This window comes from Diaporthe amygdali, assembly GCF_026229845.1.
Source record: "Diaporthe amygdali strain CAA958 chromosome Unknown NODE_17_length_903054_cov_64_435670, whole genome shotgun sequence".
In the NCBI taxonomy this organism is placed as follows: domain Eukaryota; kingdom Fungi; phylum Ascomycota; class Sordariomycetes; order Diaporthales; family Diaporthaceae; genus Diaporthe; species Diaporthe amygdali.
Window position 1 is genome coordinate 658,738 of NW_026517037.1, and position 22,817 is coordinate 681,554.

Below are 22,817 nucleotides of genomic sequence, written 5' to 3' on the forward strand. Positions count from 1 at the left end.
GAGGCCAGTCACGACATACCTTATTCTGTGGGCTGCATGTTGAACACGCGTATCTAATGTCTAGAATGATCTTGGTGCCCTTCGTCCGCCTCGGAGTTCGAGGCTTGCGCGTCTGGCTGTGGTTCCACTTCCCAGTTCCCGTCCTCGTGGGATCATGTTGGGCTCCAATCAGGTCTGATGGTTCGTCTCTTTTCATTCCCTGCTTGCGCAGCATGTTTTCGGGAGCCTCATCCCCCACCCTATCCTACATGCACCCACCCCTCAATTCGTCAGCCGTGAGGCCTTGGCGACGCCTGTCGTCGTTGACTTGTCGCCTCTTGAGCTCATGATATCGTCAATCTGACCACGACGTCGACGTTGACACAACATTAGGTACGACTATCCTTGATTGGTGTCTCTCTGACCATACATTTCCTGCTTGGGAAACAGCCAAATGACGAGGTCTATTGCTGGCGACGTGTGACAACGTTGATATCCCATTGTCTGATGACCCTTCCCCCCCCCCCCCGAGCGGTCATTTGATGGATGTTATTAGACCCCAGCTCGTACTGGTAGTAAAGGAGGGACTGTCAACTTCTGAGGACGTTTTAGAGCCTTGATCAAGCCAGCCAGCGCATATTCGCGGACATCCTATACCCCTGGTAGCAATATATCATGACAGCACGTATCTACTCCCTTTCGATGTGATACTTCGAGCATACCTTCTCACCCTTGGTCACTGCCAAACGTGTCGGACAGTATCCCCTGGATCTGCTCGCGCTCTCTTTTGATTTGTGCACTCTACAAACACGAGTCGTTAACCGTACACACCCCTTCTGCTCACCCACTTGTCCCCCAAGCCCCATAACATTTCGTTCTCTTGCCACGCACTCAACATTGAAAGACTTTACTTGGCACTGCTAAAACGCAATGGAACCCTGGCGCTACTTCAAGTAAATCCAGGCAATAAACGCCTGCCAACAGTGTTCAACATTCCATAAGCCGGTTCTATCCGTGAAGTGATTGCCGATCCGAGTATTGTAAATTGGAATAGCCCTAAGGTCAGAACTCGCAGTGGAAGGATAGCAAATTGTTTACACAATTCAACAAGTTGCCATTGTTTTTAACAGTGCAGATTCCTTCTGGGTCATTTATAGGTCGAGGATAACAACCACATTCCGCGGTAGACACCTCCCAGGATCCCGCATTATCTTGCCAGTACTTTGAAGTCGTTGGTTAGGTTATGGCAGCCTCTTAAAATTGGAGTCAGGACTTTGAGACACTCACTGGATCCGGGTAGATTTCGTCAATTCTGGGCTAGCAGCCGGTGTAGCAATTGCCAGTTAGCTCGAATCCATCGCATATTGTAACCGTGCAGCAGGCTCTGAATCCAGCCCTGGTTGCGCAGTCAGCAAGCTAAGCACAGCTTGAAAAGGCACCAGTCCATCTTGTTCTCACCTTGGAGCGAGCCGTTAGGGGCTCCCATGGCTGCAGACATAGCCAGACTCAGGAGGAGAGAAACCTTCATCGTGAGATTTTGCAGTGAGCTTGACATGAGATATAGTTGAGAATTGATTGGTCGTTGATTAATCTGATTTGTTTGCGCTGGGAACAAGATATGGGGCAAAGCTCCGGAGAGGACCAGGACTCTTATACCCAGATTTTTCAGGTACCCTACAGCAAGTTCGACCGCTGCGGAGGTCGTCAGAGAACCTTGAATGTGCAAGTACTTGCCTCTCTAAGTGTCAGCATCAGCCAGGAGTAATGTGGTCTGACTGATCTAAGACCTTATGAGCAGTGTTAGCTGATTGAAAGTGAGATACCACATTGTTCTAGCATTTGGTGTTTTCGGACAAATGGTACAGAGGGTTCTTTTAATTCCAGCTAGAAGGCGCAGAATAATAAATCGTATGATCTTTGAGTCCCCTCTGTAACACAAATCGTAAGCTCATCTGCCAATAACAGTAGATATTTTACAAGCAATGGGATTGATGTCTCGGACTATTTTGGGTTGAGAGACATATGACTTGATAAGGACTTATGGCTTACAGACCTTAGAACAGTCGCACATATGACTTTGAATGGAAATATAGCTTGCAGACCGTGCTATGTTGAGAAGTTTTGAGACACACACTCATAATGAGTCGAGTGTTAAGTAAGTGGTGTAAGAGCCTTAAAATGATTTTCAGCTCGCATGATACCCGTGGGACATGATTTGAAGTGTTATAAATGTAATTCTGATTAATAAGTAACTAAAAACAAAGATTACAAGGTTTTTCTTTAATCCGAAAAGAATTCATAAATATGTAATTCACAGTTCTTTTTCTTATACAATGCTTGTGTATCTGGTAGGGTTTACAACACTCTAGATGAACCTCACGTCCACCAGTCCGCCACCCTAACCTGCACACACATCCACCTTCGACGTCCCACTGTTTAGAGACCAATACCAAACAGCTAAATGAGAGAATCAGAAATCCAGCACAATGTTTGTCGCTTCTATACATGTAAACCTTCTCGTCTGAACAGACGCATTGTAAACCACAAGTTGTGTTTGCCTTGAATCGGGTGCATTCTTGCGCTTTATGTCACCCCGGTCGCGGTTTGACCCGATGGATTTAAGGTTCAACTTCTGTATTTACTTCTGATGCTGATACAAGACTCTCGCCTCCTCCGGGCTCCTCAATGGCTTTAATCATACCAAAGTCCGCTCATCAGATGTTCGACTCCAAGTGGCACGCTTGCAATCTTGGCCGCGCTTGCCCCATCGTCGGCCCGTTGCCACATCTCCACATTGCCGTCAATAGCGTCGATAATGACGAACAGATTGTCGTCCCAGATGGCCGGAACAACCATGTTGGAGGTGCCACCGCCCGTCGTGGTCGCCTCGATAAAGTCCTGGCTCAGGATGTTGCCTTCAGTGTCCAAAGTGAAGCCCGATACGAAGCCGTCGATGGCGGCCGGGTCGGAACTGTTGGCGCGAGTGGTGGCGTACAGCAACGTACCCGATTTGGAAACACGGGCTGTCTCGCCGCGGTGCGTGCCGCTCGAATCTGGAATGAAGCGCAAGAGTCAGCGGCATTGCCTCACGCCGTGGTGCCTACGGAATTTGGAAGAGATCACTGAATAATCAACTTACTCGCTGGAACAATGCCGTAAGCAGTCCCCGAGAAAGAGGCTGCACCGGTGGAGTTGTCGATGTTATACAGTACAACCTCGCTCGAGGACTCAGTCATGGCGTACGCATACTTGCCAGACGGGTGTGCGACGACGTGCCTCGGCGAGCCGCCTGTGTAGTTACCCTGGGATACAAATGATACCGCGCCAGTGGTGCGGTCGACCTTGTGAGTCCACACGGCCTTGGTGCCCATGTCGGCGGTGTACAGGTAATCACCAGAAGGATGGAACCCGTTGCCGTGGAGGGACGATGCGCTCGCGTAGGTGTAGTTCTGGATGGACGCAATGATAACCCCGCGCTCATCTACCTCGGCCACGCCACCACAGTTTGAGCCGCTGCCGTAAGAAACTCCGTAGACACCGTATGGCTCGACTTGAAGGGCCTCCGCATGGACAGTTGTCGTGGCGCATGTCCCTATCATATTCGTGGTGTTATAAATTAAGCTTGTGGCGTTTTCGACAGTGTAGCTGACTATTTGCATGGTAGATGCATCGCCAGTGCCGTACAAGTTTTTCTTGTCGTGCTATTTGACCATCCTCAGCCGAGCACTTTCTTCGCACAAGTCGGAGGTCTTCCAGTCTCCTCAGTCCTAACTTACACTGAATGTGAGCCATTGATGAGCACTTGGCACACTGATGTTTGCGAGTAGTGAGAAGTCGCTTGTACTATCATCATACTCGAGAGTGCTACATAAAAAATCGCATCGTGTCAGTGTGTCCTATGACTGAGCCTCTCCCGAAGTATCTTCTTGCAGAGCGTCGAAGCCTATGTGGAGCAGGAACCCCCTGGCCCCCATTTTCTGTTGGCAGGGGATATGATGCAGAGTCGAGAGTGGTTGGAAGAGAACGTACAATAGTGTATCTACCTGGGCCGAACCGACGATAATATGGTGCGTGGTCGCCTGAACAGCTGCGGCAAACACCACAGGTGCAAGGGAGGAAGACAACATCCTGGGAATAGGGTCGACAGAGGTTCAAAAAGGATTGGTGCAAGTTGGTGTTAGTAACGAGTGTGTTTCGTCCAATATCGCCAATTACAAAGAGTGACTGGATAGTCAGATCCACTTATCTTCACAGTGGTTTCAAAACATGTTTGATCACTGGTACGCCGTTGACCGGCGAGATATTTGTATTTACATATGATCTGTTTCTATAGGTAGCTACACGACCCCCTTTCTCGCTAATTATATAACCTTCACTGCTTGGACTCCCACATTCCGTGGTGGCGCGGCGGTGGGTATGCCAAGTAGTTTTGAAAACCTTAAAAAGACGTGCATCTGGGTGCCCGAAAGGTCGCTGGGCAAAGACCAGCCCCACAGTACGGATCTCATATGGAAAGTTTCGGCGGTCGAAAAGGAGAAGGTGCTTGAAGGTCTGTCTCTCTACGCCTTGTATTTCGCATCCAGCGCGGCCTATCAATGTCTGTCACAGCTCAAGTTCACGCAGCCCCTTCAATCTCCTGCTTGACTCCCGATGCCGCGTTTGAGCTGATACCAATACTATCTTGTCTGGTAAATACCGAATTTGAACCACCAAATTGAAATCCAGCAAATATGAGTTTGTAAGATTTCAGAAATGTAATCGTAAAAGATCATCTACGTTAATATCAGATTAAGCATGACGGCGTGCTTCACTGATGAGAGTCTCGGCGATCCACTGAGGCTTGCTAATAAAAGGAGAGTGTCCAGCAACAAACTCAATTACATTGTCGATTTCATGCCTCCCGCTCGCCTTGGCCGTTCCAATAAGGTACCGAGCCGCAGCCACAGTAGTCGGCCTATCCTTCAAACATAGGACATACGTGGTCGGGATATACCGCCACGCAGCGTGAGTGGTAGTGCTCCAGAAGGAGGCGAAGCTCTGTGGACGGAGGTCCTTGCGCAGCTCAGCGACGGTCTCGTCATCTAAGTCCTGGTAGAACATGTCCTTGACGTCCTCCGGGAGCACCGTGATGATATTAGCCTGGAAATGGTGTCAGTGGGGTACACTTGTGAGTCTGAAGAGACTCGAATCGCACACTCGTTTTAATGTCAGTTCTCATCTCAGGAATCATATTGTCGCGGGTACCCCGGGGGGAATGCTGGAATCCCTCGGGCACAAGAAAGGCGACAATGTAGACGAGTCTGATGACACCGCCCTTCAGCCCCTTAGATAAGCAAGTCTGCTTGTCCAGCCCCTCGAGGGAGGTGCCGCCAGTCATCCCACTGAAGCTGTGCATGACAACGACGACGTCGTTTTCCTGCACAAGATCTGAGACGGTCTTGTGTATTGTCTCGACATCTTTGGACCAGTCCGGCGTTGGAGGCGTGGATCCCGATGAGGGCAGCGCAGGCGCGACGGAGCTGCATCCGGCTCTGTCAAGCTCGGCGCTGAGACGGCTCCGGCATTTTGGACTGTGCCATGCGCCGTGAAGGAGGACGAAGACAGGCTTGGACATTTCGCAGACACTATTTTGATGATGCAAGATCTGTGAAAATGGAAATCAAGGCAGCCTACTTTCGTAAATGATGAGCATTGCGGCGAGGGACTTGGCACGTAACTTCGGAGAAGTTCGTGGCTCATATTGAGAATAAGCAGGCAGAGAGCTGAACTGTAGTTTTATGCTGGTCTGTCTGTTGGTTGCTGCAGAACCAGTAAAGGGTTAAGGCCAGCGCAAAAGCGTTTTAGCGTGTCCGGCGATGATACATGATGCCGCAGCAAAATACCAAAAGAGGAGTGTTGGCGTTATGCTGACTCAATGCTTCTTGAAATATGTACTCCTTGTGATCCCCCTGAAGTTGACCCAGAATTAAAGAGCCGCATTCATTTTACCGCCTCTCGCCAAATGGCTCTCGAGCTCTACATCCCACCATGCATTCACAACCCCGCTCACGCTCTTCATCCCCCGCCCCTTGACCGGCCCGTACGAGTTCAGATTGAAGGCCCCCTAGTTTCCATCCAAAAACTTGTCCCGAAGTATTCATGGCACGTAACAGCAGGATCACAAGACTTCCCACAGCCTGGTGGGGAGGCGCTTGCAAAGTTGACTTACCAGGCACTATACGGGACAGACACACGTCAAGAAGTTTTTGGTGATATGATCGTCCGGGATGAATACTTAGGATGGGTAATGGAAGGGAAGATACCAAAGAAGTAGGTGTTTACACTCTCGGCAATCCGTCATCTTTATATTGGTAGTAAACTAAATTAGTGACTTTTTACGATGCCAGTTGTATTGATTACTATGGTGTCACATTTGATCATCTAGTCCCACCCCACGATCTCGATCCTAAAGTCTTGCAGATCAACATTATCGAAATGGACGACGATGAGGGTGTATATGCAAACACGTACCTGCCGTTCAAGGTGGATCCAGCAGATTACACAGGCAAGAAAATTCTGGCTGTACCTCGATGCTGTCAAAAGAGGAAAGGAACGCAAGATCGTCAAAGGGTCAACTGGTCAGTGAATGAGAGGGATACAGAAGCACTGCAGATCAAGATATAAGACGTGGAACGCACATTTTAAACAACTCTAAAGGTTACTTGGTTGAAATTTAATAAATGAGCTCTTTTCTTTAATGATGCAACCTCAGAGTTTGGCAGCTTTTGTCTTGCAAAATGAGCGAATATTTCATTCTCGATGTTTCTCATACCTTTCCCCGAAACTCAACCCAATCGCGGACTAAAAAACATCATTAGATGTCTTTGAACCTGACAGATTATTAATACAGGCAGTGAGTCGGCTATATGGAGCTACTCGGCTACTTTATAAACTCAGTCGGTGTCGAATCGTGCACAGAGCACGCACAAACGCGCTGAAGACATCAAAAATGAATCATTGAATTGTATCGTAAGGAGTAATCTGCTTGTGAATACACAACTTGGAATGGATCTTAATTGTAAATCTCACTATATAATACGTAAATTTGGATTACTTTTGTCAAATTTGCAACGGGCTGTCAGGGCAGCTTGGTGCTAGAGCAGGAAATCTAGGTTGGCGCAGTGATTTTTAATATGGGCAATGGCTTTGATTCATGCGGATCTATTGTTGAATAATTTATTGCGGCGCCAAAAAATTCCTAACTCTCCTGCTGGAGTAGGCCATCTTCATCAAACACCCTTCGTCGCATGACCAACATGGTTCACAACGTCCTCATCACTGGTGGCTCTGGATACCTCGGTGGGTCCTTGCTCGCTTCGTGGGCCCAGTCCAATCTCTCAGGCTACCAGTCTTTGTATGCCTTGGTCCGCTCAGATGCCCAGGCCGATGCAGTGAAGACCCTATATGACGCAGAACCAGTCCGCTGCGACTTACAAGAGAAGAGCATTAGGGCTTCAATCCTGGAGAAGCGCATTTCTGTTGTGATTTATCTGATTGACTCATATTACCCCAACGGCCAACTTGCGTTCATCAAGGCTCTTGGGGAGCTTAAGAAAACTACTGGGCAGGAAGTACACTTTGTTTTCGTGGGTATCTTGATAGACACCGCACACGATGAGCACGCTCTTCTGACTTACTTCTCAGACGTCTGGAACCAAACAATTTTCCGACATGGCCGGGGCCCCTACAGATGGCCTTCTGTATGACAACGATCCAAATCTTTATGAGATCCACAAGAGTCAGAAAGCCGCTCACGAGGAGCTGCAGCACGTAGGTCGAGTCTGTCTCGGTCGTGGAATAGCTGATTAAGCAACAAACAGTCTGTCCAAACCACCATCACTGTGGTTGAAGCCGGAGAAGAGCATAACGTGAGAATTTACGTGTTCTCTCCATGCATTGTCTGTGAGAAATCACTTGCACCACCCTCTTATTGAGCTTTCTGACATGAAGAAGACGGCAAAGGACTTGGCTTTGGAAACCTCATTTCCATCCAGACGGTTGATATCGTGATTGCTGCAAAGGCAGCAGGCGGTGTGTACAGAATCGGGCGAGAGGGGAAGGTAAATCGAGACACATCATCCAGTTTCAACTCATCGGTGCTGACTTAGAAGACATGGCCTGTATGCCATATAAGTGACTGCACCGCCTTGTTCATTTCGCTCATCAAGGCTATCCTCAATGACTCCAACCCTGATCACGGGAAGCACGGTTTCTACTTGGCATCCTCAGGATCGGCGCGCTGGGACGATATATATTCTGCGACGAACAAAGCTCTGGTGAAGCGGGGGATCATCGAAGATGCTTCGGTGAAAATGGTCACAGACGAGGCATTGCAGAAAATGGCTAAGGCATTGAATGTTGAAACGTCTTCGGTCGTGGTCAAGGTTGGTGGACAGTAAGCAAATATACTCCTGAGACGTTGACAGTGGGCTAATATCAACATATAGATCAAATTACACCGCCGCTCACGGAAAGGATTTGGGATGGTGGCCTCGCTATCCACCTACTCACATCCTTGAAGCCCTTGATGACGAGGTCGGCTTGATTCTTGAAAGCCTGTCGCCCAAGCACCAGGGCATCAGGTAATGGGGCGAGAAGAAGAACGTTGAGAAGCTCATGTACATAAGTGTATAAAATAGAAGTATTGAGCACCAAATGGGCACTATAGATGTCTAGCCCTTGTCCAAGGTGTCAGAAAAGAGAACGGCTTTGCAACACCCCAAAGTTGAGGCCTGTGATGCGAAATGTTGCTTGTTGGAACCCCGAATGGAATTAAATCGACTTTCAGGCCTGAAAATCTCACAAAACACCTGTGAATTGATAACTACAATGTAATAATTTTGTTTGAATTTCTAAATAGTCATAGTCTTCGAAATCACCGCTTATGTAAGCGCATGTTTGCGCTTCATCAACACTTCGCTACATTTCTTCCCCACAGTCTGTCCGTCCACACCCCAGACCCCGCACCTCAAACCCTGTTTCTGCCTCCAACTAGTATTGTGTAATAGTCTATTGCATCTAACTCTTCCGCCCGCGTGACATCAAAAGATCCTGGTTCTCGACCGTCCAGAAAGCGGATATTTATCCGCACATCCACCCCAGAGGCCCACGTAGCCCCCCTTCAGGGTCGTAGCCAAGCACTCGGTTACTAGTACACTAGAGGACACTTGCGGTTGCGACCCATGTCCTTTGAATCAGTCAATGGATCGCACGGCGAACAACCGAGATGGTTCAAGCTCTCTACCCCTTTAGATTTAGTGACGATGGCCAGGCAGGGTGGAGTCCGAGATCTTGGCATATAGGTATAAATATCAAGATAGAGCCATTGGTAGCCCTTGGGGTCTCATGAGAGGTCGCACTCCAGGCTCAAGGAACAGTGAAACGCTATGGCTTCCGTTAGACTCGCTGCCGGCCTTGCTCTTCTCGAAGGTCTTGGCTCCTTTGCTGGAGTCCAAGCCCAGACCGCTTCGCCGGCTGAGAGACCCTTGCCGGAGAAGGCTCAAATCATTGATCAGAAGAGCTTCCTCGTATTGGCAGAGGTCCCTCCTCCATCGATAGCTAACGCTACTACAGTATGCATTCTGTGCCAAACAGCAGTTCAAATCATTGTGTCGCAGAGCGATGGCTAACAATATCATGATAGGAATTTCTCTGGCCTGGCGTTACTCATGAGTCTCTCACGGAAAAGCCTTTCCATGTGTATGATCCGGACTTTTACGACATCATTGGCAGTGATCCGTCGTTGACCTTGCTCGCTTCGTCGGACACCGACCCGCTCTTCCACGAGGCCGTTACATGGTACGCAGAATCAACTCGACTAACAGGTTGGACAGGGAAGCTGACTCTCAAAAAGGTATCCGCCTACGGATGAGGTCTTCTTCGTCCAAAACGCCGGAAACCCCGCTGCTGGAACTGGTTTGAACAAGTCGTCCATCATCCAGAAGATCTCCCTTGCGGATGCAGAGTCGCTGCGCAACGGATCTCTCGGTGCCGAGGCCGTCACTGTTCACACCGTGCCGTCAAACCCTCAGGTCATCAACCCCAACGGTATGTGGGATTGAAACCGTAACGACAAATAAAAATGCTGACGTAGTCTACCTTAGGCGGGACTAACTACAAGGGTAACATCATTTTTGCAGGCGAGGGCCAGGGAGACAATATCCCATCCGCGCTGTACCTGATGAACCCCGTTGAACCCTACAACACAACGCGTGAGTACGCCCGGCGAACGTTAAGCGGCTGTAGAAGCAATTTATATCTGACTTCATCGCAGTTCTTGCCAACAACTACTTCGGCAGGCAGTTCAACTCCTTGAACGATGTCTCAGTGAACCCACGCAACGGCGACATTTACTTCACAGACACCCAATATGGATACTGGCAGTACTTCCGCCCTGAGCCGGGTCTGCCTAACCAGGTGTACCGTCTGAACCCATCAACCGGTGCGCTAACCGTTGTGTCCGACGCTTTTGTCTCGCCGAATGGTATGTCTCAAGACAATACCTCCTTTATATCCTACTTAGACGATTGATGTAAAAGCTGAAAATCTGTTTGTGCAGGACTCACTCACTCACCCGATGGCAGCTACGCCTATGTCACGGACACGGGAATGAGCCAAGGGCTTTTTGGCGTCAATATGACCAAGCCAGCCACAATGTACGTAATTCGCTCCGCATTGCCGCTTATTTGATATGTTTGGGATTAACGAGTGTCGATAGCTACCGTTTTGATGTTCAACCTGATGGTACTTGGGAGAACCGCAAGACCTTTGCGCACGTCCATGCTCGTCTGCCTGACGGTAAGTGCAGCTCCGAGTCCATAATTTACCAGCTCACAACTACTTCGGTGACTGACTGGACTGTCATATAGGCATCCACTGCGACTCGAAGGGCAACGTCTACGCTGGCACCAATGACGGCGTGCACGTCTGGAATAACTCTGGGAAGCTCCTCGGCAAGATCTACACCGGTATCGTTGCCGCTAACTTCCAGTTCGCGGGCGAGGGACGTATGATCATCATGGGCAAGACCAAACTTTTCTATGCTACACTGGCCGCATCGGGTGTGGCCTTGCAATAGACATAAGCTTCTCTTCAAGACTGGCGGAGGCTTGTTCATTCAAGTTCCAGGTATCCGATGTCAGAATTGGTTTTGCTTAGCATAATTCTCTTTTTGTCGAGATCAACGCGAGTCAACACCAGAGTCTCCGAATCGAGTTCAAAATCAAAATTTGGAACTTTCTCAATTACAGAGGACCTTTTTATACGAACAGTAATAATGCTGGATGACCTATGTGGGGATGCTAGGTATCACTGTCCAGGTGAGATCTTTCGGATAGATAAATCACGGAAATCAAGACCACGACTCTGTCTTAGCTTGAAGGCTCTGTTTTGAAGTCCGATCAGAATAGCATTACAACAACGCCAACATCGGAATGAAGTTACGGGATTGGAAATTCCGGAAATCCCATGTAGACGTCTGTAGCCGTATCCTTTGGAACGAGTGGTCCTAAATTGTGCTCCTCGTTCTCAACCCAATTTTGCCCCTTCAATTCGTCTACCTCCTTATGTCTCCCTGAAGAGTCCTCCAGGGGTCATGCTGGGTCTTCAGTACCATCACTCTTTGCTCCCATAAACACTTCACATTGTAAGTCTGTGTGTCGTTTCGCCCTCAATGTCTTCGATCACACGGGTACAGCTCATACTAGTCGTCTCTGCTCCGTCCTTTTTCGCCCTAGGCGGGGGGAGTAGCAGTGTTGTTGTCAGCCATATAGTCATCAAGAGGATAGTAGACATCATGAGTATGTTGGTAATTACGACGCGTTGGAGGCTTTCGCTAGATGCGTGCTGCTCGTCAGTCTGGACAGCGTGGGTTGTTCACAAGTCGCCGCGAAGCAGCGTAATTGAGTCGTATACTTCGGAGGAGTTGCTCGTTAAATCACCGGATGATATGCAACGGCCTACCTACTATTACAATCCGCCGCATGCTTGTAAAATGAAGCCCCTTGGTGTAGGTGCTGTGGGACGACAAACTTTTTTTTTTTTTTTTTTTTTTTTTTTTGGAATTTCATCCTAGAGACCCTCGGCTGAGTTAAGTGGTGTGTAGTTCTTTTCCAATATGAGAAGTATGTATCACTTGATGGACATAGAAATCGCTCAATGTTCTTGAATAAGTACTGACTCCTCGAATCTGAGCATGCAATTTTACATAGTGGTGATGAGTTGGTCAACTTTTCATTCGCCATCGAAAGAACTCACTACAAGCCAAGGTCGCGGGTAGTACATATCAGGTGATAAATATGTAAGGCTTTGTAATGCCTGAAAACTATGCCTCGTGGTTGATACACTTAGAGCCACTGATAGGGAACGTGATATCCTATGACGAGGTTGAGGACCTGGATCGCGTACTCTTCTCTCACTGTCTTTGTCAGTGTATCACGCAATGAGCACTCGAGATAAGAATAACTAATGTAAACGCAGGCTTGTCTTCAGGGATGGTATTTTTCTGAGGACACCGTGAGCTTTTCTCTAAGCAAGGAGTATATTTTTTGGGTAGCTAATCCTACCCAGATAGTTCCAACAATACCTCATTTTCGACAACAATTTTCGCGTGGCACTTCAGAAGATGTGGAGGACTTTCAAAGACTAAGCATCAACGACCAACGGTGATGCGTACCTGAATAATTACAACTGTCTCTGAAACCCGGGGTCGAATCCACCTCGTCTGTTGGTAAACTAGCCAAAGGGATCATTGACTCCTGAGAGGATGATGCAAACGATTCCTTCAGCGCAATTCGAGGATCAATAGTAAAAGAACCCAACTTCTAAGGGGCTTTTTGGACCATTCTCAGCGCGTACGATCCTTCCGAGCCTCCCGGGCTAGATTGATCCATTGCGGCCACATGCTTCGGCGTGGAATGTGAATGGAACGGAATGTCGGACTCGCCAAGAAGTCCGGTCCAAGATAACTTCGATCGACCACTGCTAGAGCTTCAAGGACCATGGGGGAAACGTCTGCCAGATGCTAATGAAGCGTATCTAAACTCTCATTTGGAATCACTGTGTTTGGGGCCGTGAATGGCATCATCAAATGCGTGGACATTACTGATGTTTATAATTACCAGCACGCGTAAGCTGACTTGGGATTGCGCGGTTGTCAGCCTTACCATGGCACATCGACTCCCAGAGGTCGCGTGCCTACGGTAATCTTTTTGACAACACCCTTGGCACGAACCAATCAAGAGCCACAGAATACGCCAGGGTGGGCAGCACGGAAGCGCCGTTGCGCGCCAGCACAGAGCCCGTCCGTATTCATGCACAAACAGGCCACAAACATATCTGCAATAGCCCAGAGTGCCGCGATCAACAACCAGGGGCATTGTCGAATTTTACTAAAGGGTTCGAAACTTAAGAGTTTTAGTAATAGATGGAGTAGTTCAGTGGGTTCCTCTTCCTTCCATGCATGCACCATCCTCCGAAGCGCCTCGGTGCTTGCATTCTCAATCCCCACAGGTCCACCTTTTTGTTCACGTATACCGCACTCGTATAAGATTTTCTCGTGCCACACATGCAAGGCACATTTTATCCTCCCCCATTGCCGCCATCGCTAGAGGGCACAACATATGGGACGACATTGGCATCTCAATTTTGACGTTCCAGACATGACAGCTGCGCAACCCAAACCGCCATCAAGTGTTTCGGATCGCTCGGCCCCAAATCGAGCAGGGCTTGTGATGCCAAGAAAACCTATGGAAAGCTAACGACCTACCACATCCGTGGGGGCGAGTCGTCATCAGTACCCGCATTGGTGTGCCGGGTACCGAAGAAAAAAGATAACAGTGATAGATATACTGCAGGCATGGGCCATCCCTCACCCACAACGGGGCCTCGGTCTGGTGTGCTGCCCCGTTGCCCTGCGGACTTGTCACCCGTCAGCATGGGTGACGGCGCATCATCGACGTGTAAGTAAGCCGCCAAGACTCTCTTGGCTCTCCTGCCACCTGGTCTGTGATGCCTCTGCCGCTTCGGATTCGTCGCTTCGCACGCGACGGGCCCCTGGAGGTTGCCAATACTCCGGCGGGTTTGGACAAGGGTGTGTTCTTCCTGTTGGTTCTACCCGTTGGGAACACCCACCATGTCGGCCAAGAAGTCCCATCCGTAATAAGGCTGCCTATGGCTGCCCGGGCATTAAGGCGGGTGGTCGCGTGCCCACCCTCTCAAAACGTATAAACGTAGCGGGCCCTCCTGCCAGTAGTTTGTAGGGCAATTCCGTTATCAGATTTCGAGCCTGAGTTTTGCTTGTACTGTCTGTCATAAGTATAACCATTTTCGGTCTATCACGACCGCCCTCGACCGCCTGGAGTCCAGGCCAGCTTGTGTAATACAAGCCTGACAACGAATAATCATCCGATTCATCCAACACTGGTCAATCATGGGCGTGGGAGCATTTCTCGAGCCTCTAATCGTGGTGAGCCTTCTGGCCGGGGGAACCATCATCAACCGCGATAGACCCGGCAGCGGCAGGCGGAGGGCCTACGAGAAGGAGATTCGGTCATCGTCCTCATCTCCGAAGCGCTCATTCGCTGGGGATTCTCTCGAGGCAGAGTCGGCAAGGCGGTGGTCGGGGGATGATGATGATTCGATGCCGCTCAGTCCGTGGAGCGGTTCTTCACGTGGTTCCTCGACGACACTTCTTAGCCAAGGGGATGATGACCTCGGCCCTAAGTGGCGATATCGAACGTTGCGGCTCTGGAAATGGGAGAAGAAAGTCATCACACCGAACACGGAGGTTTTCGAGGACCGAATTCTCAGCCGAGTTTTGCGAAGGTTGCCGTTCCTTGTTGAGGCGTGGTACTGGGCCTTGATATACTGGGTAAGCATAGGCAGATACACTTTGGACTACGTACCGGCGTTGAGGTCCTGGTAAACGTACTAGAATTCCATATTGATAAGACCTTCCTCACAGGTGTACCAGGTCGGTCGAGCCGTCGGCGCCCTGACCATGGATGAGAATACCGTCGACGTCGCGCGGCGACATGCCCTGCAGCTCATCCACTTGGAACAGCGGCTTCACATTTTCGTTGAGCGGCCCATTCAGGAGTGGTTCCTGCAGCACGCGACGCTGATGCACTGGACGAACCGGGCTTACTCTTTCATCCACATCCCGGGTAGCATCCTCTTCCTCGTAGTATTCTATTACCTCACCACCACACGGCCGAGGAAAATGGCACAGAGCGCCCTGCCGAACAAGTCCACACCCACGGCAGCTGGCCGGCCTGCGCTCAACCCAGCCCTGTATGAGCAGAGGCGAAGGACGATGGCAATGTGCAACCTCTTCGCCTTCATCATTTTCACTTGTTGGCCCTGCATGCCGCCGAGGCTGCTGAGCGACCCGAACTATAGCGGCCCGGACGCGAAGGAGGCGAGGGGATACGGGTTCGTCGACACGGTCCACAGTGCGGATGGCGAGAGCAGTGTGTGGACTACCAACAAGTTCTGCAACCAATATGGTGAGTCTAGATTCCTGCGTTCCACCTTCTCTTTTCGAACGTTCGACCCAAGCATTCTTTGTATCCGATAGCTGACGCTCATCACCAATAGCCGCCATGCCATCCCTCCACTTCGGGTATTCGCTCCTCATCGGCCTCACCGTGGCCACGATGCCCGTCCAGTTCCGCGGTTGGCGACGTATGGCACTGGTCATGGGTGGCATGGCGTACCCAGCCCTCATCCTGACCGCAATTGTCGCCACGGCCAACCACTTCGTGCTCGATGCCGTTGCCGGTGCGTGCGTAGTTGCTGTCGCGTGGCACGCTCAGGGTATTATGTTGAACTTGCTTGTGCTCGAGGACTATTTTTTGAGGCTCGTGCGGATCCACAAGCCATCCAAAGATCTGGGGAACCCGAGGGATATGTCGATCGAATAGTGGGCTGGCCGGGACAGGGCCTTCTCAGGGCCACATTAATTCTATAATAGTAGTACGTCACAATACCGACAGGCTGTTGTATTCTACTACTTGTTGCTTCCTTGCGCTGTTCAACTTCAAGGGCAGAGACGGGAATTAGAGAATTGATCTCAAGTTAACTGTGAGAAAAGTTTTGGAAGTTGTCGGATGTCTGTCATTGATCACCAAAGTAGACATCTGTGCCTAGCTGAACCTGAAGTAGGCTCATTATAGATGTTAACGAACATTATAACATAGATTTACAGATTACCTAAGGGGCCTTTGCAACGCTTGAAGGACCATTTACACAACATACTTTACACTTTAATAACATTCAAAGACAGCCGGATCCTGCCACATCAACACATCTAGGCATGTCTATACGACTGTGCCCTGAAAGCGGAACGAGTCCGGGCCCGCGTTAGACCAGCCGTCTACAACCAAGTTAATTACCTATTACAAGAGGCTGGAGTGGTGTCCCCCAGGAGATGCCGCACCGAGAGAGCCGAGCCAAGTGGGGACAAGGCGGAAGAAGGGATTAGGGCGGGGAGAAGACTTACATTCAAGTATTTGCATCCCATCGCCCGTGAGCACATACAGGGCGAAGTTGTGGCTCAGCGCGATCGCCGCCGCCCCAGAGCTCGGCGCCCCGGCGGTGACGCTCTTGCCGTTGGCGAACTGCGCCGGGAGGTTGCAGGTGCTGTCCTCGAAGCGGCCCGTCGTGCCCCGAACGTAGCTCACCTCGGCGCTGCCAGACCCCTTCAGCACCGCCACCTGCACCACGCTATTTGCTGGGCCCGAGGGCGCCGCCGTCAGTCCGGGCGGTGCCTCCGACGCCTCGAGGCCTGTTGCCACGCCCACGAACCCTGCCGCCAGCCTGCCTGTCAGTAATCTGTGCCCGGTGGTATTGATGCTCAAGGGCAAGGGGAGAGGGGAGAGGGGGAGACAGCTGCGCGCAGGGGTCTCATTGCGTCTCACCTGCGTTCCAAACCAATGGCGTCTCGTCGTTGAAGAAGAACTCGTCGATGTTGGTGTCGCGGTGGTAGTACAGCCGCAGCTGCGTCGGCTCAGCTGCCAAGTCGACGGCACCGCTGGTGCTGTTAACGTACGCGGCCGTTGTCAGGGCGAGAGGCGTGCCGATGTTAGCGCCCACGATGCGAGTCGGAGCGGCGGCCCAGTCCGGACCGTGGACAGAGTACAAGTCGCCGCCGCTCGCCTGGAAGACGACGATGCGGTCACCGAGACATCCGTCGGCGCACACGTGTGCCGACGCCGCCAGCCCGGACATGGCGTTGGCGACAACTGAGACGTTCCACAGCGGACCCTTGGCCCATGTTGCCAGGTCGTCTGCGGTGCTCACCAGGTCACGGATGTGGTTGCCGGCGTCGACGAAGTATAGCGCTGCGCTGAAGGAGGTGTCGGCGCTCGCGCCGCCCATGATGCTGGCTACCAGTGGCGTTGCGTTCATGGCTGCCACCGCACCCGTCGAGAATTGATCTTCAATGTCCAGCTCCGCCCACGCGGCCGTGCCGCTACCGCTGTTGCGGCTTACACGCAGGGTCCCGTTCCGCTGGTAAAATACCGCCTTGCGCTGCGACCCGGTGCTGTCTGTCCAGTTGACCGCGCTGAGCAGGGAGCCTAGTAGCCCGGTCGACGGCGCCGATGATGATGCCGACGCCGGCGAGGGCGTCTGGCTCTGGCGGCGCATCATTCCGCCTGCGACGCCTCCGGCAGTGGCGCCGATCAACAGCAGTACAATTATCACTGCGGCAGTCCAGAACCATCCTGGCCGCAGTCCACATATCCTCCTGCTACCTGCTGGTCTGTGGAATTCGGGCTGTTGTTCTCCTCGCTTGGAACGATCGCTGAAGTCTGCAGTATAGTGCGAGGGTTCATATGGCTGGCTGCGGGCAAATGACTCTGTATCCGAACTTGAGACTTGTTTCTCCTCCGCGTAGACGATCGGAATCTTGTGGTTATCGAGATCAGGACGTGGGACCAACACCTGAGGGGCATCAGATCCTTCGCCGAGGCTATCGGGATACTTGGACATCGCGAGACCAGATTTGATTAATAGTAATACTCAGGTCAGCGTGCCTAGCGCATGTTTCTTCTAGACGACCGGGAATTGACAAAGAATAGGGAATGGAGAGACAGCAAGTGCAAAATGCAGGCACTAGCATCTCGCCTTTTCGCTTTCTCACCTCAATTCGATTGAGTACTCTTATTTTCTCATAGCATATCCAGCCCGCGCTGGCCTGGTGTGGCCTCTGGCGGCTGAAACTGGCTACTGCAGAGCGCTGTGGATGTGAATCCTTCACGGCTCATGCGACGAGCCAAGCGCACATCCCCGACCAATTTGTCGCCCCCACGGCCAGGCAGCCAAGTGATCTACCCATACATGTCCCTCACCAAGTCGCTCCTCCTATATGCGATCAAGATGAGACCGGACCCCACGAGACGGTGCCAAGAACTTTCGAGTATGGGGATATTGTTGTACAGCTTCATAATATGCACAACCGGGCATGGGCTGGCCTCGGATCACACTGGACGCGAGATTTAGGCGAAGCTGCGACATGAACAGGGAAGTTGATCGAAACGATTAAATACTTTATTAAGAACGTTCTAAAACACTCAGGATCTCTCTCCTCGGACCGAACGCGCCTACTCGATGTGCGAAACCTAGGTCAGGTAGATGGAATAGGACCGGAAAGCATCAGGAGCGTACACATGTTTTCTTCCCAGATAACTCGATGCAGAGGGTATTGACAGCCAATGATGCCTTCTGCAAACAATTTGATTCTGTCGGATTGTAACACATACTGTTCCAGTGTTACAGTGCTACTTTTCATTGTCCAGCTAGCTATATAAGTCTTTCATTCCGACCTATGTATAAGGCAAGTGGTTTAATTAGCAAGCCCTCTACTGTATGTAAGGTACCATTCAGATTGAATAAAGCTGTCCAAAAAGTGGATAGCCAAGGTTGGCAAAAAACCAGAGTATTTTGCAGAGGCCGCCATAAACCACAATAAACACCCGTGCCCCATGTGCTGAGAACCGAAAGGGTGAACATCCTTCGGTTGGTGATGTATACAGCAGCTGTTGACCTCTTTGAACTGGATGGATGCGGAAACCAGGTTCCTCGGTGGAATTGAGAGAGCCGCTCAAGCTGTTCGTGAGTTGCGGAAGATTAAGCTTTCCGCGGCCGATGGTGCCAGGCGGTATGCCGAGATCCAATGCAAGAATAGCATGACATGAATATTCTCTGGCATGAAGCGGTGCCAATAGGTACAGTAAGGCGCCACGGGATACATATCCAAATGAATCCAGAAATATCAAGATTAGAGCAATGAACCTGCTGAACATTCAAGACCTAGCAGCACAAATATCTATTTGGATGTATATTGATTTATCATTCACTGCATAAACTAGCCGAAGCACTCTTACTTGGACAACATAGAATGTGTGGGTACAAATTGGGAAGATACATCCCATCCATGAACATACATAAAGCAATGCTCGTGAAGGCACCGACAGAGTTTTATTATAGGGCAGTGAGTACGGCCATAGTCGCATATCTCCAGGCTGCTATCTGGCCTCCAACTCATGAATCACAGCCCAGAAGAAAATGACATGTCCTATAATTCAAGGTTGGTCTGCTGCCTAGACTACCTCCTTGGAACTCAAGTTAGCCCCTGCCGCCCTATGTAGTGCTGCGCCATGAGACCCTAACCCGTCACCCTAGGCCTGGGAAGAGTCATCCAGTAGCATGAGCACCTCGATGGTGGTCCTGTGATGTTCCATCCTTTTGTTGACCGTAATATCTATATACTGTATATTCTGGGATTTTGTGCATACGTAGATGACTAAAATTTTCCCAAAGAGAAGAGCAGAGCCATCAATGAAAGAGGATGATTCTTCTCCGTGTCCCCAGTAAACTGAAGAGCACAGTGAAAAAAAATGGGTCGCAATCTTTGCTATGCATTGTGTCAACCTTGTGCAGGGGCAATGCTAATCTTCTCTGTAGTTGTTCAAATGACCAAGATGCCCGAAAGGCTGGGGAGGAAAAGAGAGAAGGGAGGGAAGACGGATGGGGGTTGTCCACCTTATATAGTTTTTGGGAGAGAGGTCGGACGGCATCTCACCGCCTTCTGGAATCGGCAGAAAAGTACCCTAGGCAGCTGCACCCTGGTGACAGGCGGCAGAATTCAGGCAGTCCAGAAAAAAGTTGGAGACAACCTGGGGACGATCATCGCATTCCGTGACTTCAGCAAAGCTCCCATCCGTCGCAGAAATGGAGTCAACAGAGGGGGACAAGTCTCGGCAAGAGATCCCCGCAAAAGGTACAGCACAAAAGACCTCCATTCACTTATTGATTCATCTATCTACGCCTCCAGGGCGTTCCAATGCTGACTTTAGCGCGATGCAGAGGAAACCAAGCGCAAACTGGCCCAGCGCGCCCAGCGCAAGGCTGAGCGCAAGGCAAAGCGGGAGGATAAAGCAGAGGGCAAGGTCGCGCGCAAGGCCAACGTCGAGCGCGCGGGAAAATGGACCGGGGAGCGCAAGGAGCAGGACAAGCTGAAGAAGGCCGCAAACAAAGCCGCGAAGCTCGAGAAGAAGAGGCGGCGCGAGGAAGCGAAGGCGGACAAGCTGCAGGAGCAGGACACGAAGCTCCAGGCTGAGGCACTAAAGGCCAAGGCCAGGCAGACGCACTTGACGGAGCTGCAGAAGCAGGAGAGCTCGATGATGGAGAAACTCGGTGAGGAGGCCAACGAGGAAACCGGCGCGACTGACGACCACGCCCCAATCGACGACGAAAAGCCCCGAAAGAAGGACAAGAAGAGCAAAAAGTCAAAGTCGAAAGAACCACTGGAAGAGGCTGTGCAGGAGGCGGAGCAAGCTGTTGAGGATAAGCCAGCCAAGAAAGAGAAGAAGAACAAGAAGCAGAAGCAAGACCCCGAGGCTGTTGCTGAAGTTCAAGTCACTACCAGCGAGGTCGAGAGCACCGAGAAGCCTTCGAAGAAGGAAAAGAAGCGCAAGCGTGACCTCGAGGCTGGCGATGTCACCACGGATGTTCCTGCAGACAAAGAATCACCAGCCAAGAAGAAATCCAAGAAAGACAAGAAGAAAAAGTCAGAAGCCAAGACCGAGAGTGCGCCGGTTGATGCACCAGCCGACGAGCAGCCCCCTACCAAGAATTCTAAGAAGGACAAGCAGCGCGAGCTGGAACAGAAAGCCCACGAAGTCACAGCAGATGTTCCAGCCCCAGCAGCCGTCCCGGCCGATGAGGTGGCGCTGAAGAAGGCAAAGAAGGACAAGAAATCCAAGAAGGAGAAGGCGACCAAGGAATGCGAAGACAAGGACAAAGGCAAGAAAGATGCAAAGTCCGGCGCAGACAACAAGCAGCCCTCTCAAGCCGAGAAGGCAGCGACCGAGGCCGCCAACTGGAATGTCAGCGAGCTCGGTGGCGGCGCGTCAAGACAGGCCAAGTTCCTCCGGCTCCTGGGCGGTAAGAACGCCGGCGGAGGTGCTGCTGCTGCTGCGACCACCAGTGAAGGGTCGGCGGCAGCGCGGTCGCACTTTGACGTGAGCAAGGTTACGGGGGAGCTGGAGAAGCAGTTCGAGGCCGGTCGGAGGATGAAATTTGACACGGGCGGTCAACACAAGGGCCTGGGAGCATGAGCCGATGCCATCCGCTGCTACCGATTCTCGTGTGTTGTAAAAATAGCATCTCAGGAAGGGATGGGGGAGCTTTTGGCGTCCAAAATTCGGAAATATTTCAGGGAGCCAGTCTTGCAAGACGATACCAATTGCTGCAGCTTTTATGATTCTTGCTAAACCCCGGCTCGACCTTCCTGCTCATGAGGTCCAAAAGCCATCCATGCTGTGTTAATAAAAATAAATACAGTGAACTCCGTCTCGTGATGAAATCAATGCGCCTCCATGTTTGTTGCTGGACGCGCAAGTCGTGTGCTGGTTTCCCGGGCTTGTAAACACACGCTGCCCCCTCTCCCTTCGGATACTGGTGCCTTCCCCCGTCACTTAGACCAGTCCTGGACGCGGCGAACGTCGTGGATCTCCTAAAAGTATACCGCATCGCTGCCGTCGTTCTCGTTGCTCAACGCAGTGTAGCGCGCTCGCTGCTCATCGGCTGCCGAAGAAGATGCGCGAGAGGACCTCGAATACTATGCCGCCGAAAACGACGAAGGCGAGGAGGCCTATGTTTCGCAAACAATAACCGATTAGCTCATTGCGTTGGGACACCTCGGGTCAACTTGAAGGGTCGGGGCGCATACCGAGCCAGATGGGGGAGATGGGGGATTTGGTCGTCTCCTTCTTGGCCATCTTCTTGATGTCCTCAGGGGACTTGCCCATCTTTGCCTCCTGCTCCTTGGCGAACTTGAGGTTCGCCCGTCGCTGCTGGGGTGTTTGCGCCTGTGCGTCGGGAGGAAGGGGGCCTGGTCAGCGTGGGTGGTGGTTGTGAGGCGCGAGGCGCACAGGGGGCCTTCAACTTACCATTGTGATGTATGAGGGAGGGGATGATCGAGTCGAGTCGAGTCGGGTTGAGGATTACAAGAGTATATACTGGTATGAGAAAGAAATGAATGAGGGGCAGGTTGTCTGGGGATATGGCAGAACTGAAGAAGATCGGGTTGGAGAGCGGATATATGCAAAGTGGTGTTGACGCCCAGATCATCCAGGTGTCGCTACTAATGAATGGGGACAGATTTCAGGGCCCCCTAGGACGACCACATCTCCATATTGAATTTCCGGGAGACGTGTCGTCCAAGAGCTTACCCCTGCCCGCGGGTCGCCCTTGCAGTTGCAGCTGTTCGGTTGATTGCGGGGGCGCTAGAC

The 22,817-nt window shown here is 51.2% G+C and overlaps 8 protein-coding genes across 8 annotated transcripts; 4 read left to right on the forward strand and 4 right to left on the reverse strand.

Annotated features, from left to right (window-relative positions):
- Positions 1-2,670: 2,670 nt before the first annotated feature.
- On the reverse strand, positions 2,671-4,106 carry J7T55_005156 (3-carboxy-cis-mucoante lactonizing enzyme; the record flags this gene model as incomplete). Its single annotated transcript, XM_053144528.1, has 4 exons — positions 2,671-3,032; positions 3,119-3,680; positions 3,756-3,843; positions 4,009-4,106. The coding sequence occupies 4 exons, from the start codon at positions 4,104-4,106 to the stop codon at positions 2,671-2,673; spliced, it is 1,110 nt and encodes a 369-aa protein (XP_052992880.1).
- A 432-nt stretch (positions 4,107-4,538) lies between these two features.
- J7T55_005157 (uncharacterized protein) lies at positions 4,539-5,593 on the reverse strand (the record flags this gene model as incomplete). The annotated part of the gene is made up of 3 exons (XM_053144529.1): positions 4,539-4,568; positions 4,861-5,118; positions 5,174-5,593. 3 exons carry the CDS (start codon positions 5,591-5,593, stop codon positions 4,539-4,541), a joined length of 708 nt encoding a protein of 235 aa, XP_052992881.1.
- Positions 5,594-7,265: 1,672 nt separating this feature from the next.
- Positions 7,266-8,604, forward strand: J7T55_005158 (uncharacterized protein; the record flags this gene model as incomplete). Its single annotated transcript, XM_053144530.1, has 6 exons — positions 7,266-7,604; positions 7,663-7,788; positions 7,839-7,920; positions 7,972-8,078; positions 8,127-8,413; positions 8,466-8,604. The coding sequence occupies 6 exons, from the start codon at positions 7,266-7,268 to the stop codon at positions 8,602-8,604; spliced, it is 1,080 nt and encodes a 359-aa protein (XP_052992882.1).
- An 800-nt stretch (positions 8,605-9,404) lies between these two features.
- J7T55_005159 (uncharacterized protein) lies at positions 9,405-11,095 on the forward strand (the record flags this gene model as incomplete). Its single annotated transcript, XM_053144531.1, has 8 exons — positions 9,405-9,590; positions 9,662-9,816; positions 9,872-10,065; positions 10,122-10,229; positions 10,292-10,501; positions 10,577-10,673; positions 10,736-10,815; positions 10,887-11,095. 8 exons carry the CDS (start codon positions 9,405-9,407, stop codon positions 11,093-11,095), a joined length of 1,239 nt encoding a protein of 412 aa, XP_052992883.1.
- A 3,351-nt stretch (positions 11,096-14,446) lies between these two features.
- On the forward strand, positions 14,447-15,941 carry J7T55_005160 (uncharacterized protein; the record flags this gene model as incomplete). Its single annotated transcript, XM_053144532.1, has 3 exons — positions 14,447-14,887; positions 14,981-15,524; positions 15,616-15,941. 3 exons carry the CDS (start codon positions 14,447-14,449, stop codon positions 15,939-15,941), a joined length of 1,311 nt encoding a protein of 436 aa, XP_052992884.1.
- Positions 15,942-16,337: 396 nt separating this feature from the next.
- Positions 16,338-18,012, reverse strand: J7T55_005161 (uncharacterized protein; the record flags this gene model as incomplete). Its single annotated transcript, XM_053144533.1, has 3 exons — positions 16,338-16,393; positions 16,520-16,840; positions 16,938-18,012. The coding sequence occupies 3 exons, from the start codon at positions 18,010-18,012 to the stop codon at positions 16,338-16,340; spliced, it is 1,452 nt and encodes a 483-aa protein (XP_052992885.1).
- A 2,241-nt stretch (positions 18,013-20,253) lies between these two features.
- On the forward strand, positions 20,254-21,641 carry J7T55_005162 (wound-responsive protein ked; the record flags this gene model as incomplete). The annotated part of the gene is made up of 2 exons (XM_053144534.1): positions 20,254-20,302; positions 20,389-21,641. The coding sequence occupies 2 exons, from the start codon at positions 20,254-20,256 to the stop codon at positions 21,639-21,641; spliced, it is 1,302 nt and encodes a 433-aa protein (XP_052992886.1).
- A 462-nt stretch (positions 21,642-22,103) lies between these two features.
- On the reverse strand, positions 22,104-22,478 carry J7T55_005163 (secretory pathway protein ysy6; the record flags this gene model as incomplete). The annotated part of the gene is made up of 3 exons (XM_053144536.1): positions 22,104-22,177; positions 22,256-22,394; positions 22,476-22,478. The coding sequence occupies 3 exons, from the start codon at positions 22,476-22,478 to the stop codon at positions 22,104-22,106; spliced, it is 216 nt and encodes a 71-aa protein (XP_052992887.1).
- Between the last annotated feature and the right edge of the window lie 339 nt (positions 22,479-22,817).